At 39.8% G+C, this 16999-nt stretch overlaps 1 protein-coding gene across 2 annotated transcripts in view; it reads right to left on the bottom strand.

Annotated features, from left to right (window-relative positions):
• LOC147023304 (claudin-7-B-like) overlaps positions 1–16999 on the bottom strand; it is a 103809-nt gene that overhangs the window by 66447 nt on the left and 20363 nt on the right. For both annotated transcript variants that reach the window (XM_085888555.1, XM_085888554.1), the window contains exon 3: positions 630–794. In XM_085888555.1, the coding sequence (XP_085744681.1) occupies positions 630–794 (165 nt within the window). The remainder of the gene's footprint in view (positions 1–629; positions 795–16999) is intronic.

Raw genomic sequence — 16999 nt, forward strand, 5'->3', positions numbered from 1 at the left:
TTGAATTTTTGTTTTTCAAATAATTTTCACAAATAATGAGAGCTGGCACAATCATTAACACATTCAAAGAAAATGGTGGACCCTGAGAACAATGGAGACGTACACTGGATTGCGGCCCTGTTGATTACATAAAAATTCAATCTCCCATATTGAGCAAACTCCTCAAACTCTGCATATGGAATTTGACCAATTTTGAATACCTTTCTGGGGCTGAGGAATGAGTGCATGAAATGGAAATGTTTGCTATATCACCATCTATAAAGATCATATTTCTCCAGTAAATATCAATATAATTTTAAATTGGGGTGGGGGAGTACACTCGGGTCACAATACATTAGGACCACCATGTATGTATATGAGTTTAAAAAGAAAATTTTACCAAAATAGAGCCCAACAAAAGTAAAAATTTCATCAAACCTTTTAAAATTTGATGTTTACATGCTCATGTATAAATACCTGCATAATACAACCAGGATTTTTACATATTAATAATGTTATTATAACAACTCCATAATTGTATGATTTTATTACAGTGATGAAGTTGTAATTTTACAAGTTGTTTCTGCTGGTTTGACCAAAATTTGTAACCTCAAAGGCTACATTTTTGTAAATTTATTATTTCGACTCACCGGCCAAAAAGTTCAGGATCCCACCAACGGCAACGACTCGACATTTAACGTTTTCATCATTTCCACTGATGCGGGAGCATTTCAAGCCCAAAAGTGCCACAGTGATTCCAAGTAGGCTCAGCATCATGGAAATGATCATGATAGCCTGGCAGGCCTGAACATAGGCTACGGGGGTACAATAAATAATTCCATCAAGTCAATCAGAATCCCCATTGCTTTAAAATGTTTCAACAAAGTATAAACCATTTTTGGTTTGCAGACATGAGAAAATTGCAAAGGTTGAATTTACAAATCACGAATAAATGAGTAAACAAGAAGACGTCATGCATTTCATGATACTTGCAAAATCCATAAAACAAATTTGACCTCAAAAATAATTGTTGGTTGAATTAAATGACCAAATATGCAACTCCTTATCAAATTTCAAGTGAATTGGATGAAAATTGACAATTTTAGAAATCTGGCCTGTTTTGACCTTTTGGCCTATGTGAACCTCCAAAATAATTGGTGGTTGAGTTCATTGACCTGAAATATATATCCTCTTCAAATTTGAAGTAAATTGGATGAAAATTAAGGATTTTAGAAATACCACCCTGGTTGTTGACCTTGGCCCTATGTTGACCTTTTGGTCGATGATGACCTCAAAAATAATTGGCTTGTTGAATTAACTGACATGAAATATAAATCTTCAAATTTCAAGTCAATCGGATGAAAATTGAACAATTTAGAAATCCCACCTCATTTGTTGACCTTTGGCCTATGTTGACCTTTTGGTCCATGTTGACATCAATAATAATTGGTTAGTTGAATTCAGTGACCTAAAATATAAATCCTCTTCAAATTTCAAGTCAATCGGATGAAATTTGAGGATTTTAGAAATCTCACCGAAGATGTTGACCTTTGGCCTATGTTGACATTTTGACCTCAAAAACAATAGACCACTTCCTTATGACAAATTCTACCATGTGCTGAAGTTTTGTGAAGATCGGTTTAAAATTGTGACCTGGATGCGACAAACAGGCAGACAGACAAACAGACAGAATAAGAAGATGTCATGCAGAACACGACACTTGCAAAATCCACCCCCTTCCTCAAAGGTTGCTATGGATGCATCAAATTGTCCACTTCAGCAAGGTTAAAATTCAGACTCTCAAAGTTCAGGTCAATCGGATGAAAAAAAAATTTCAGATTGAAATTGATGATTTTGGAAGTTTTACCTTAGGTTGACCTTTAACCGTTTCACCTCAAAAATAGTTGGTTTCCAAATTCAATGATGCACTATGCAATTGCTGCTTAATTTTCGGGTTAATCGGATTAAAATTGACAATCTTTCAGATAAAATAGTTGATTGTAGAAGTTTGATCTTGAACTGACCTTTGACCTTTTGACCTCAAAAATAGTTGGTTTCCAAATTCAGTGACGCAATATGCAAATCTTGTTCAAATTTCAAGTCAATCAGATGAAAAATTACGATTTCAGAAATTCAACCTCAAGATGACATTTGACCTTTGACCTCAAAATGAATAGGCTTCTCAGCTGAGACTACCTCTACAACTTGTTAAAGTTTCATGATGATCAGTTAAGAATTGTGACCTGCAGGCGACAAACAGACAGACAAACAAGCCAGTAGGTGGACATGGGTAGTTGACTACCCAATAGAACCTGACGCAATGGGCCCGTTCGATGGGGAATGACCTGAGGATTAAGCACAAGAAAATTCATGATTCTTGCTTCAAGGGTTAATGCTGCAGATTGTTTTTTCATTAAAATACCCCCACATTTAGAGGTTTTTCGGCCGTTGCTAGGCAACGGAGGGGTCCATAGCAAAGGTTCTCATTTGCACACAACTAGGTCATGGTATGAACCTACCAACCAAGTTTCATCAAAATCGCCGTTGCATTAACGGAGCACTGGACCGAACAGATAGACAGACAGACAAGCCGGTAGGCGGACATGGGTAGTCGCCTATCCAATAGAACCTGACGCAATGGGCCCGTTCGATGGGGAATGACCTGAGGATTAAGCACAAGAAAATTCATGATTCCAGCTTCAAGGGTTAAAGCTGCAGATTGTTTTTTCGTTAAAATACCCCCACATTTAGAGGTTTTTCGGCCGTTGCTAGGCAACGGAGGGGTCCATAGCAACGGTTCTTTCTCACACATAACTCGGACATACCATGAACCTATCCTACCAGTTTCATGTATATCTGACTCATAGTCTCTGAGATATAACGAAGTTCGTTTTTTTATTGTTTTCGACCAGGGTTCATTCAAAGTCTATCTTCTCCGACAGTTTTCATAGGATCCGGCTGGAAATTTTTGACAATATGGCTGAATGTACTGCCCACCGTCGCTCGTGGCCCGATTTTTGTTTTCGAAAAAATAATTTTTTTTATGATTTTTCAAAAATTTCAAAGTCCCGTTGCTAGGCAGCGGTGGTGTCCATAGCAACGGTTCTCATTTGCACACAACTAGGTCATTGTATGAACCTACCAACCAAGTTTCATCGAAATCGCCATTGTATTAACTGAAATCGCCATTTTAAATACTGATAATAAGGGTAGAAGAAATTAAAAAAAAATTTGGAAAAAAATTTTTTTTTTCCACTGGATCGACTACCCAACAGACAAATATATCGACGAAAATACTGATAATAAGGGTAGAACAAAGTTCAAAAAAAATTTTTTTGAATTTTTTTTTTCGACGAGATCGACTACCCAACAGACAAACATATTGACGGAAATACTGATAATAAGGGTAGATCAAAAAAAATATTTTTTTTCGACTGGATCGACTGCCCAACAGAAAAACAAGCCGGTGGGTGGCGATGGGTCGCCGAACATGGAAACTCTAAGATATAGAGCAAAATGGATGTCATATAGCGGATAGGGAATCACCTTAAGATTATGCATATCAAATCTCATCCAGTTCCATCTGCTGATAACTACTTGCTATCCATTTGAATGAAAAGTACCGAAAATGCGGTTTAAAATCGGAAATCACAGAAGTTCGAGGGGGGTGCTGTGGGTGAACAAAGATCTAAATCGAAAATCCGGCTCGATCGTTTGTGCACAATGTATTCCAGACGATTAGTGTGAATTTTCATGACCCTCCGACCATAACCCTAGGAGGAGTAGCATTTGGCGCGAAGGCACCTCCAGCTCTCGCATATTATCGATTTTTGCACTAATTCACCTTTGACCCCTGACCTAAGCGAAATTGGTCAATATGTCCTGAGGCAAAGTTGTAGTACTCATTGAGTACCATGAACCTGCAAAGTTTCATTCGTATCGATGCACTCACCTGGTCGCTAGGGGGCCTTCAATTTTCACGCATACCCTAATTGTAGGGGGCGCTGCAGGTAAAGTATTCCATATATCACAAAAACCGGAATATATTTGACAGAGCATCACCTGTAGATCATTCGTGCCAAATTTCATAACCCTACATGGGATAATGGCTTTTGGAATTGATTTCGCATGAACGAAACTGATTTTGAAGGTTTTTTTTTTTGGTTGTTGCTAAGGAACCAAAGCGCCCCTAGCAACCATCACAATTTCCAAAGCACTAGGTCATAAGATGTACCTACCACCCGAGTTTGGTCAAAATCCGCCCACGTTTACTACCAATTATGCTGATGACAAACGAACAAACATCCAAACAAGCCGGTAGGCGGACATGGGGAGTCGGCCGTTGCTAGGCAACGGAGGGGTCTATAGCAACGGTTCTTTCTCACACAACTAGGACATACCATGAACCTACCATACCAGTTTCATGTATATCCGACTCAGAGTCTCTGAGATATAACGAACTTCGTTTTTTTATTGTTTTCGACCAGGGTTCATTCAAAGTCTATCTTCTCCGAAAGTTTTCATAGGATCCGGCTGGAAATTTTTGACAATATGGCTGAATGTACTGCCCACAGTCTCTCGTGGCCCGATTTTTGATTTTCGAAAAAAATTTTTTTTATGATTTTTCAAAAATTTCAAAAAATTTCAAAGTCCCGTTGCTCGGCAACGGATGGGTCCATAGCAACGGTTCTCATTTGCACACAACTAGGTCATGGTATGAACCTACCAGCCAAGTTTCATCGAAATCGCCATTGTATTAACGGAGCACATGACCGAACAGAGAGACAAACATATCGACGGAAAAAGTGATAATAAGGGTAGAACAAATTTCAAATATTTTTTTTTTGAAAAAAAAAAATTTCTGACGAGATGGACTACCCAACAAACATCCAAACAAACAGACAGAATTAATGACAATAAGGGTCACCTATTTCGGCGACCCAACAAACACAGAATAACAAACTCGACTTTCCAATATACTTGAAAAATCTTTAATTTTGCAAGCAATGAAATCGACTGATCAATATACTTGAAAAATCTTCGATTTTGCAAGTAAAGGCCTGGTCACACCTTGACGTTTTAGCCAACGTATGCCGATTTTTGAATTTTTTTTCTAAAACGCTGGCACACGTTGAATACGTTATGGGTAAGTTTTGATAACATTGAGAGCACGCTGGCATACGTCGTAGTACGTTGCCATAAGTCGTTGTACGGTGGCTTTAAACGTTGTACTTTTCGGTTGTCCTCAAATTTTTTCATGCTTGAAATTTCACGACGTATGCCGGCGTATGACTCACACGTTCCGCTACGCTGGCCACAAGTTGTATGCACGGTCTGCGATCGTTGACAGACGTCAACACATGCTACTTGTAAGTTAATCATAAGTTGAGACACGCCGAGGTAATGTTTAGCGTACCCGAAACTTATTTCTAACCTATGATTAACGTGTTGTTGGCACGTTACGCGATCGTTGCCACACGTCGACAGACGTTATTTTTAAGTTACTCATAGGCTGAAAGACGTCGGTATAATGGATCGTCCTTGCGTCAGCGTCCACAGCCTCGGCCAGGACACTTATTTGCAGCATTCTTCAAACTTTTCTTCGGCATGACGAGGATGTTCACACTTCGATGTCTAGCTTGGCTATGATTCCAATTGTCCATCGGCAGCGTCTATTTAAAATAGTCGAGTTTGAGCGTTTTAACACGTTCAGAAGAAACGCTTCAAATTTCCAAACCCCAGCGTCAAAAAAAACAAAAAAAAAAAACAAAGGCGAGTGACAGCAATTTAAATCGTTCATTGTAAACAATGAAAATAGCTGAGTGGTACCGTTTAAAAGTCGTTGAGTGTAAAAAAAATCCAATTGTTGAGCGCAAGCGTCTACTTTCAATAGTGGGGTTTGAGCGATTTAGCACGTTCAATAGAAACGATTAAAATTTCCAAACCCCAGCGTCAAAAAACAAAGGCGAGTGACAGCAATTTAAATCGTTCATTGTAAACAATGAAAATAGCTGAGTGGTTCCGTTTAAAAGTCGTTGAGTGTAAAAAAAATCCAATTGTTGAGCGCAAGCGTCTACTTTCAATAGTGGAGATGCAGCCATTTAAATCGTTGAGTGGCAGCCTATGAACCTACCCGTGGACACGCGGACGCAAGGACGATCCATCATAACCCACACCCTCCCCCTCACACCTCACACACTACTACTGCCAACATCAACAAACTACTGCTAATACTAATACTAATACTAATACTAATACTGATACTGATACTGATACTGTTACTGCTGACATGGACATCGACTCAAAAAGGACTCGAAAACACTGTTGGGTTCCCCTTTTATGAGCAGCATTTTTATATACCAATTCCCAAAACCGCTGGGAACACGTCTTTATATGGCAGTTGTAAGCTAGAAACACATTCATTTTTTTTTTTGTCGACCGGAAGACCTCATTGGAATACGTCTACATACGTCGATGTGTGTTGGGACTACGTAAAGAATTGGTTCAAAGCACGTCAAACATAAGTTAGAAATAAGTTTCGCGTAAAAAAGACATTACCGCGACGTGTTTCGACTTATGAGTAGCTTATAAGTAGCCTTTATGGACGTGTGTAAGCGTCCACATATCGTGAGTAAAACTTATCCCCATGCGTGCAACGCACTATGCCGAAGTTAAACTATCGTTGGGCATAGGTTGTGTAGGCCAACAACAGGTTCAGCATTCGTTGGTATAAGTTATCTATAACACAACGAAACGTTCTGTGTCCATTACTAATATGTTATGCATACGACCAACTCGTTATGAATACGTCCGAATCTTAAAAAAAAAAACATCAAAAGTTCAACGTCAGCCAGCGTTTTACATACATTTTAATACGTTGCCATCGCTGGCTAAAACGTCAAGGTATGACCGGGCCTTCATTGGTTAAAAATTAAGTTTCGGGTATGCTAAACATTACCTCGACGTGTTTCGACTTATAAGTAACTTACAAGTAACGTGTGTCCGACGTGTGTCAACGATCGCGGAGCGTGCAGAGAACTTATGCCAGCGTATGCGGAACTTGTGAGCCATACGTCGAGTACGTCGTAAAATTTTCAGCATGCTTGAAATTTCACGACGTACGAGACGTACCACGGAATATGACAGCGTACTTCCTCGTTTTTCAGCGTGCTCCTAACATATACACAACTTACCCATACCGTATTCGACGTGTGCCAGCGTTTTACACACATTTTTCATAGGTCGGCATACACAGGCTAAATTATCAAGGTGTGACTGCGATGTTGACACTTCCAATTTTCAGGCAGTTATGATTTAAATCGGTGTGCGGCAGGTTTTTAACAGGCTACGCCACGAGTTCGTCGGCGATACGTGCAGCGCGCTATGCTTAAGTTAAACTATCGTTGGGCATAGGTTGTGAACGCCGACAACAGGCGAAGCATTCGTTGGTATAAGTTATCTATAACACAACGAAACATTCTGTGCCCGTTACTAATATGTTATGCATACGACCAACACGTTATGAATACAACCAAAACTTAAAAAAAAACTCAAGACTTCAGCGTACGCCAACGTTTTACATACATTTTTATACGTTGCCTTTGCTGGCTAAAACGTCAAGGTGTGACAGTGCCTTGAGTGGCGTGCTTTGAACCTATGAGTAGCGTGCTTTGAACCTATGTGTAACGTATCTCAAACGCACATTGTCATATGTAGACGAATTTGATTGACGTCTTCCGGAAGACCACAGAACTTACTGAACGTGTTTCTAACTTTCATCTACCGTATAATGCCGTATTGGCAGCGTTTAGGGCAGTGGTTCTTAACTGGGGGTACCTGTACCCCCTGGGGGTACAAAGCATCAAAGCAGGGGGTACGATATATGGTGTCAAATTCAATACTGTATAGTACTTAAATTCCAATAATAATAATAATAATAATAATAATAATAATAATAGTAAATAAATAAATAATTAATAAGAAATGTTTCAATTCATGAATAATTTTAAAATATTATAAATTTTATATTTTTGAGGTAGCATTTCATTTTAATTCTTTACCGTTTTTAACTCAAATCTATGATGTAACTAGAGGGGGCGCACTCGGGAGAGTGCAAAACCTCCGCCGCCAATACTGCTGGGTCACTCAAGTGAACCTTATATCTTATTCATTAAATATAATGTCAACAGTGCTGACAGAGTTATAGTTCTTTTCTCCAACATTTTTTTTTTTGGGGGGGGGGTAAAAATCACTTAAAACATGTAGAAATGCAAAAAAAAAAATTGGGGGGGGCGGTGGGTAAAAATTTTTTGTGGGGGTTCCAAAGCACTAAAAACATGTAGAAATGCAAATAAAAAAATTTTCTCTCAATTTTTTTTTGTGGGGGGTTGGAAATCACTTAAAACATGTAGAAATGCAAATATATATTTCTCTATTTTTTTTTGGGGGGGTAACAATTTTTGGGGGGGTTGGAAATCACTTAAAACATGTAGAAATGCAAAAAAAAAAATTTTTCTCTAACAATTTTTTGTGAGTGTGGTGGAAATCACGTAAAACATGTAGAAATGCAAAAAAAACCTCTTTTTGGGGGGACAACAATTTTTTTGGGGGGGGGGGTTGGAAATCACTTAAAACATGTAGAAATGCAAAGTAAAGAAATCGAAATTTTGTTGAAAAAATGTTGCAAAATTTTTTTCTCTAACAATTTCTTTTTTTGGGGGGGTGGGGTTGGAAATCACTTAAAACATATAGAAATGCAAAAAAATTAAAATAATTTTCTTTAAATTTTTGGGGGGTTGGAAATCACTTAAACATGTAGAAATGCAAAAAAAATCTTTTTTTGGGGGGGAGAATTTTTGGGGGTCAAAATCACTTAAAACATGTAGAAATGCAAAAAACAAAATTTTTTCTGTAACAATTTTTTTGGGGGGGGGGGTTGGAAATCACTTAAAACATGTAGAAATGCAAAAAAATTCTCTAAATTTTTTTGGGGGAATTAACAATTTTTTCGGGGGGGGTTGAAAATCGCTTAAAACATGTATAAATGCAAATATATATTTCTCTATTTTTTTGGGGGGGGGGGGTGGAAATCACTTAAAACATGTAGAAATGCAAAAAAAATAAAAATTCTCCAACAATTTTTTTTTTGGGGGGGGGGGGGACCAAGTCCAAAATTTTATGGCATGATCCTTGGACCATACCTAACCCCCCCCCCCCACCAAGTTTCGTCGAAATCCGTCGAGGAGTTTTTCCGTGATACTGTTCACAAACAAACAAACAAACAAACAGAAAGGGATGAAAACAGTAACCTCCCTCCATCTTCTAAGATGGCGGAGGTTAATTATATTTGTACAAGACAGTGTTACTTGGCTTGTACTTACGGTTTGAGACTTAACGTGTTTCATACGTTGTCAATTTTATTCGTATAATACGCGTTCAGTTCTATGACTGGCACTGTTGCTTGGAAGTTGGGCATTGCTCAGTTGTGTTTTGGGCTTCGGAGGAACAGGTTCGTACTGTTGCAGTGTGGTGTTTGTTTGATATATTGCAAGAAAGTGGTTTTGTAGTGTGATAAAGATGGTGCAATGATCTGATAAGCTATTGTGCAGCAAAGGAGGTATTACAATGGGAAGAGAAATGATAATGTTGCTGCACTGTGGTGTTGTCCTGTGATGAAATTGTAGTAGTGGAATGGTTTTGTTGGAATATGAAGCTGTTGGATGGGGTTGTGATGTGTTGTGAAGGGTTTTCATTGTGAAGGTGCAGATATGAAGACATATAATATTTGTAAATGTGAAATGTGTTGTTAATACCTCCTGCTGTCCAGGAGGTCCGTCTTATCACTGTGGGTTGCGAAATGATTTGAATTATAAGCGGTAGTTTGTGTGATTTCCTGTGCATTTATTTGTTTTGTTTTCCACATCTTGTAGAGATGAAGAATCCTAGGATCCGAGTCCTAGAATATATTGTTTCACTGTTTTTTTGTGTATGACTGTCACTAGTTTTGCTATTGATTCAAAATTTCGTTTACTAATTGTGTGCATTTATTTTCAGTGCTGAGCCATGTCCAAGAAACGCAAGTGGAATGATGACTATGTTCGATATGGTTTCACTTGCATGACAGAAAAAGATGGAACTCAGAGACCACAGTGCATACTATGCAGCACAGTATTTACAAATACAAATCTCAAACCTTCAAGACTTAATGAACATTTTAATAATCGGCACGGGGGTGCGAAGTCGGGAAATTATTTCAATACCTTGAAGATCAAAAGGGGACGATTTGATTGTGGTGGTACCTTACCAAAGCAGGGATTTGTACCGATTGAGAAGCCATTGTTGCAAGCATCTTACCAAGTTGCATTTTTGTGTGCCAAGAAAAAAAAGTCTCATACAGTTGCTGAAGAATTGGTGAAACCTTGTGCACTAGAAATGGCAAAAACAGTACTGGGGACTGAGGTAGAAAAGAAACTAAGGCAAGTACCCTTGTCAAATGACATTATCTGTTCCAGGATTCGTGACATGAGTAAAGACATCTTGCAGCAGGTGATTGCCGATATCAAAGCCAGTCCTATCAAAGTGAGTCTTCAGTTAGATGAGTCAGCAGACGTCAGTTTTTGTAGTCAGTTATTAGTATTTGTGCGGTATGTGAAGGAGAAAGAAGTGGTGGAAGAATTCTTGTTTTGTGAACCATTGACAACAACCACAAAAGCAATTGATGTGATCAATATCGTCAACGATTTCTTCTTGAAGCACGTGATGACTCTCGACATGTGTGGTTCACTTTTCACCGATGGAGCTCCTGCCATGCTTGGAAACAAATCAGGCTTTGCTGCCCGTGTGAAAAAGGAGGTGCCTCACATCACAGTCACCCACTGTGTGCTGCATCGCCATGCCCTTGCAGCTAAGACATTACCAGAACAACTGAAAAAAATGTGTTGTCAATTGTTGTGAGTGCATTAAACTTTGTCAGAGGACAAGACTTGAATCACAGTCTCTTCAAAGTTTTTTGTGATGAAATTGGAGCTGAACACAATGTTCTTCTTTACCACACAGAGGTGAGGTGGCTATCCCGTGGCCGAGTGCTTACTCGTGTTTTCAAACTGCACAAAGAAATCCAGCAGTTTCTTAGACAGCGAGGCAGTGGCATGGCAGAGCACTTTGAAAATTAGAAGTTCATTTTGTCCCTGGCATACCTGGCAGATATATTCAGCCACCTCAACGAGTTGAACACCTCCATCCAGGGTACAGGGATGAAAATGATCACAGCCAGGGAAAAGATGTCTGCCTTCACTAATAAACTTCCAATCTGGATAAATCGCATTGGGTCTGGAAACTATGCAAATTTTCCAAAGCTTGATGAAGTTTCTAATGCAGAAAATTTATTACTCATTGTGACTGAAATGAAAGAACATTTGCATGTGCCGAGTCAGTCCTTCCAGGGATACTTTCAGCATGGAGAGGTTTCTGTTTCACAGGGATGGATGCAGGACCCATTTGTTTTCAACCGAGATTCCATGGATGATAATGATGAAATGAAAGAAGATCTAGTCAAGATGAAAGCCAGTAATAAAATCAAAATGGAGTTTGATTCAATGCAGTTAGATACCTTCTGGTGTGCACAACTTAACACATTCCCCCAGTTAGCAGAGAGAGCTTTGGAGGTCCTTGTGCCATTTGCGACGACCTACTTACGTGAAACTGGTTTTTCAACTCTCGTACACATCAAAACCAAGGCCAGGAATCGTTTGGATGTAAGTGATGATATGCGTGTGGCTATCTCAAAAACAGAACCTCGTTTCAGCATGATCATTGATGAAAAACAACAAAAGAGCCATTAGTAATATGTCTGATTGTCGGTGTACTGTGTAAGTACGGTTGTACTTGAAAGGCTATTTTTGTATGCAGTATATTTGTATGTATTCAACGCATTGTATAAAGAATTATATTCATTACATTGTATTTCATATCAATTATTATTTCATTTATTTCCGCAAGTCATTTTAGACAGGGGGTACGGGAAATATTATGAAAGCTCAAGGGGTACGAGCACATAAAAAGGTTAAGAACCACTGGTTTAGGGGAATTGGTATATACAAATGGGCTTCACAAGAGGAACCCGTCAGTGTTCCAGACTCCATGTTGAGTAGATGTCAATGTCAGTAGTATCAGTAGTAGTCGTAGTAGGTGAGCGTGTCAGTAGCAGTAGTAGTCGTAATAGGTGAGTGTGTCAGTACTAGTAGTAGTAGTAGTAGTAGGTGAGCGTGTCAGTGGTAGTAGTAGTAGTAGTATTGGTAGTAGTAGTAGTAGGTGAGCGTGTCAGTAGTAGTAGGTGAGCATGTCAGTAGTAGAAGTAGTATGTCCATGTCAGTAGTAGTAGTAGGTGAGCGTGATGAGGAGGGTGTGGGTGAAGATGCATCCTCATTGCGTCCACGAATAGGAGACTACTTTGCACCATTGTTCGATGTTCTTTTCGTCTAATTTTTTTTTTCTCATTCCCACGATGAACTATTTTTTTGTTTCAGTTTTAAAAGTATTCAAAACGACTTGGACAAATGCATAATGTACTAGTAATGAACACATAATGCTTCGATAACTTATAGATAAGTTATACCAACGATTGATTAGCGTGTTTTAGGCGTCCACAACCTATGCCCAACGATAGTCTAACGTATGCAGAGCGTGGCAGCGTATCGTCGACGATTACATGAGGTTTTCTATTCATAGGCTGCAACTTCACTTTTAATAAATGGCTGTCACTCGCCTATTGTTTTTGGACGATGGTGCTCGGCAATTGAAATCGTTTCCATTGAACGAGTTAAATCGCTTCCACTTGACCATTGAAATGATTTAATAATAATAATGCTTGGTTATCCTTGGACCCACTCTGGCTAGCAGCTCGTCGAACATCGCTGGGGGCATTCGCAGGAAGTTGATGAAGGATGCATGGTCCTCGTTCCGGAGTTCCACCATGAGCTGGTCATACATGCCGTAATGGCGTCGCCTCCCGATCCATGGTCTCACCCAGTTCCTTCTCCTCCGTTCACGTCTTCTTCTCCCGGCTCTATTGGCACGCAGCTGGTGCAGTGTCAACTCGATGAGGTCATGTTGATGTTCGAGGACAGGTAGGTATTGTCGTCTCAGCGTTGCCGTATCCTCCATCTCTCGGAATGACATGGACATGTACTCACCACGAAGTCTAAAAAACAAGACGGGTTCCTCCTGCGAAGCCCCTTTTTATATACCAATTCCCCTAATCGCTGCCAATACGCCATTATACGGTATCTGTAAGTTAGAAACGTGTTCATTAAGTTCTGTCGTCGTACTGAAGACGTCAAATACGTCTACGTCTTTTTCAAGTAATGTGTTGCGAAGTGTGAACAACGTTCGTGTAGCGTGCTTACAAAACGTTACTCATAGGTTAGAAATAAGTTTCGGGTACGCTAAACATTACCTCGACGTGTTTCGACTTATGAGTAACTTACAAGTAAGGTGTGTCGACGTGTGTCAACGATCGCATAACGTGCCTACAACTTATGGCCAGCGTAGCGGAACGTGTGAGTCATACGCCGGCATACGTTGTAAAATTTCAAGCATGCAAAAATTTGAGGTCAACCCAAAAGTACAACGTTTAAAGCTAGCGTACTACGACTTATGGCAGTGTTTTTCAGCATGCTCTTAACGTATACAAAACGTACCAATAACGTATTCGACGTGTGCCAGCGTTTTAGACAAATTCTACTATATAAATGGCAGTCCTTATGTCTGTCCGTCTTTTTTTTGTAACGAATAAGCTCCGAGACCAGTGAACCGATCTTGATGAAACTTTACACATATATAGAACTAACATTCAGCTCCAGGATGCACTAAGTGGCTCTCCATAAAAATGAAAAAATATAGATATAAAAAAATATATATAAATAAAATTTCCATTAGAAAAAAAAAATGGCTTTCGAATAGTGCGTCGGTGTATTGATCATAACAAAAGGCTTCATGGTTAAAAACGCTAGGGTTTTTTGAAATACAAAATGTTCGTATTCGTTGACTTTTTAAACATACACATTCTCCTCCTGTTATTTGAATTCTCGAACTGCACGCGCACGGCAACAGCTAACTGCTGATCGATCTGCTCATGAAAGAGCCAGGCAAGCAGAGTCAGCTGCAGAGAGAGAGCGTCGCCTAACTACAAATAGAGCATCACACCGACGGGCGAGAGAAGCACAAAACTCACGTTCCAGCTTTCTAGGTCCGGGTTTTGGTCGGACATCAAGGACAGTTGCCACTGCTGCTATAAACATTGAGTGACTCAAGGCCGCCTTCAACTATGACCTATCTGAGGATTACGGCAGCATAAAGCCTTCCTTCCATAAATCTGAGGAATAAAAGAAGCCTTCCTAATTTTCTCCATACAACTAATGCCTCAGTCTAACTCGCGTGAGGAAAATAGGGCAAATTTCCCGGGTATTACCGGGTACTTCAGCTAGTTTTTCATAAATCGGCATACGCTGGCTAAATCGTCAAGGTGTGACAGCGGCTTAAAACCTTCACTCGCCAAACGCAAAGTTTCTAAAGTGAGGGTTCCTTGAGATGTCAATATATCAAGTGTTCACAATGTGATTTATAGAATTTCTTTATATACAATGTTTCTTGTTCCATTTTTTGTGTCAAATGCACCTTCTGAGGTTGTCAGCATGTGCAGAAGAGGGTTTTACATTGCAGACGCTGTTTTCTAGGAGTGGCATTACGCCTCTCAGTGGTGACGGTCTGTTGACAACAGACGTCGTGGCGTTAGCAAATGACCGATGACGTCATTATGCCTCTCATCTGTGATGCCACACGTCGCCACGTAAACTAATGTAAAAATTAGAAAATCGTCAAAAATCTCCAGGGTGACGCTCAAAAAAACAAATCGCTCAGAGTGACGGAGGATGAACCACTCGCTCAGGGTGACGGAGCATGAACCATTCGCTCAGGGTGACAGAGCACAAACCACTCGCTCAGGATGACGGAGCACGAACCACTTGCTCAGGGTGATGGAGCATGAACCACTCGCTCTGAATGATGTGGCATGGCAAAAGCGTCCGCAGAGAGTAAACGATTCACTCAGAATGACATAGCACGGTACCGCTATCGACAATGGGTGCTCGTCGAGTGGCTTAAGCACTCCAATTAAATGGTTGATAAGGAACGGTTGGCCATGCTGTCACTCTATACCATAAAGGATCCTTTTAACTTTAAAGCCCATCTTCACCGCATACGCAGCAGTTAATGAAAGAAAATGAACTGTTCATAACCATGTATGACTTTATCCACAAAAGAGTTGCAGCTTAACGCAGAAAAACCCTGGAGACATTGCAAAGTTCAATCGCCCGTGAAATAAACATTACTGAAAATCTGCCATTTTTGCCTGCTCGTCTGTAGACTTGTCACGTGGTACATCGGTTCGCGGTCCACACAAACGTTATAACTTTTTTTATAAAACGTCCGTTTTTTTTACCAGAATTGCTTTGATTCCCTGTAGATCACATCGCGAAACATCCGAAAATATAGACACAGATCTGGCAGATGCTATGGATAGGCAGTCCCTCAGGGGACAGGGGGGGACGCAAGGTCTAGCAGTGAATGTATTAAATCATATTGCTCAATGAAGCTGGTTCCATGAAATAAACTTTGCTGAATGTCCGCCATTTTGACTGCTCGTCTCTGCATGTGTCACATGGTTCATCGGTTCAGGTCTGTGGAAACGTTATAACTTTTTTTTAATGTCCATTTTATCTTTTTTTACCAGATTTGCTTTGATACGCTATAGAGCACCTCACAAAACCTCTGAGAAAAAAGACACTGATGTAGCAGATGCTATGGATAGGCAATTTCTCTGGGGACAGGGCACGACGTCTTGCAGTGAATGCATTAAATCATATCGCTCAATGTAGCTGGTTAAATTTGTTGCGTTCTTCAAAAAAAAAATTCACTCAATATAATTCTCCAAACAGTAGAAAATGATCAGTTTAATGCTTTGGAAATTTCACATTTTCTTGTATATGTATGGAGGAGGAGGGAACATAGCCTTGCTTGTTTAAAGTAAATAGGTATATCAGCTTAGTTATAAGGCTCGTTATTTCTTTAAATTATCAGATTTCACAACAGATTTCGACACTTATTTAAGCCGGACGATATCCGATCCTCAAAACCGAAGTAATATTTTGATGACATACATTAATGAATTAGTCCGTGGGAGTAGATCGTGGAAAATTGTATCAAGTAATGCATGAAATCACTCCAAGCTCCTAATTTGAAAATGTATGCAGTGATCTATAGCTATGATGAACAGGCTTTCGATATGAGTGAGGAAAGTGAAAAAAAAAACGTTATCGTTAAGAAATTGTTGCGGCCTGTTCCAAGTCAAGGCATGGTTGAGCAGGGCAAAAAAACATGGCGACTTCAGACCCCAGCGAGGTTACCCAGGAAACGACTTAAGTCCCAGAGAGCGAGGTGACCGAGGATCACCTGATGAAGGTTGTAATTAAATATGGCCATTAATTGTCTTCAAAAGGGGTGTTTTAATTAACCCAAACACCCAATTTTCACTCTTGCACTTCCTTGGAATTTTCTTAGTATGCATGCAAAGTTTCAGGCTGATAGGTTTTATGGTTTTGGAATTACGGAGGAGACACACACACACACACACACACACACACACACACACACACACATACACACACACACACGCGACACTTTTGCGTCTAAGACATTGTTTAAGGATTGCTCATCCCCACAGGTATGCCAACCCCCAGGTGTTTTTTGGCATACCATGTGCAGCAATGAAGTCCAACTGCCAGATGATGGTCTGATGATCCCACGTTGTAACATATAGTCAAACTCTTGTCAGACGATACATAATTTATTGGATGCTAGTCGGCGAGCACAGGTGAAAACAGGGGTTCACGTGGTCTTGATATGGTGTTTGATGGGTTAGATTGTCGCCTATGGGCTCGTTACGGATAGAAAGTCATAAAGTACT

This window comes from Eptatretus burgeri, chromosome 7 (assembly GCF_056783735.1).
Source record: "Eptatretus burgeri isolate ZD-2024b chromosome 7, Ebu_testis_v1, whole genome shotgun sequence".
Taxonomy (NCBI): domain Eukaryota; kingdom Metazoa; phylum Chordata; class Myxini; order Myxiniformes; family Myxinidae; genus Eptatretus; species Eptatretus burgeri.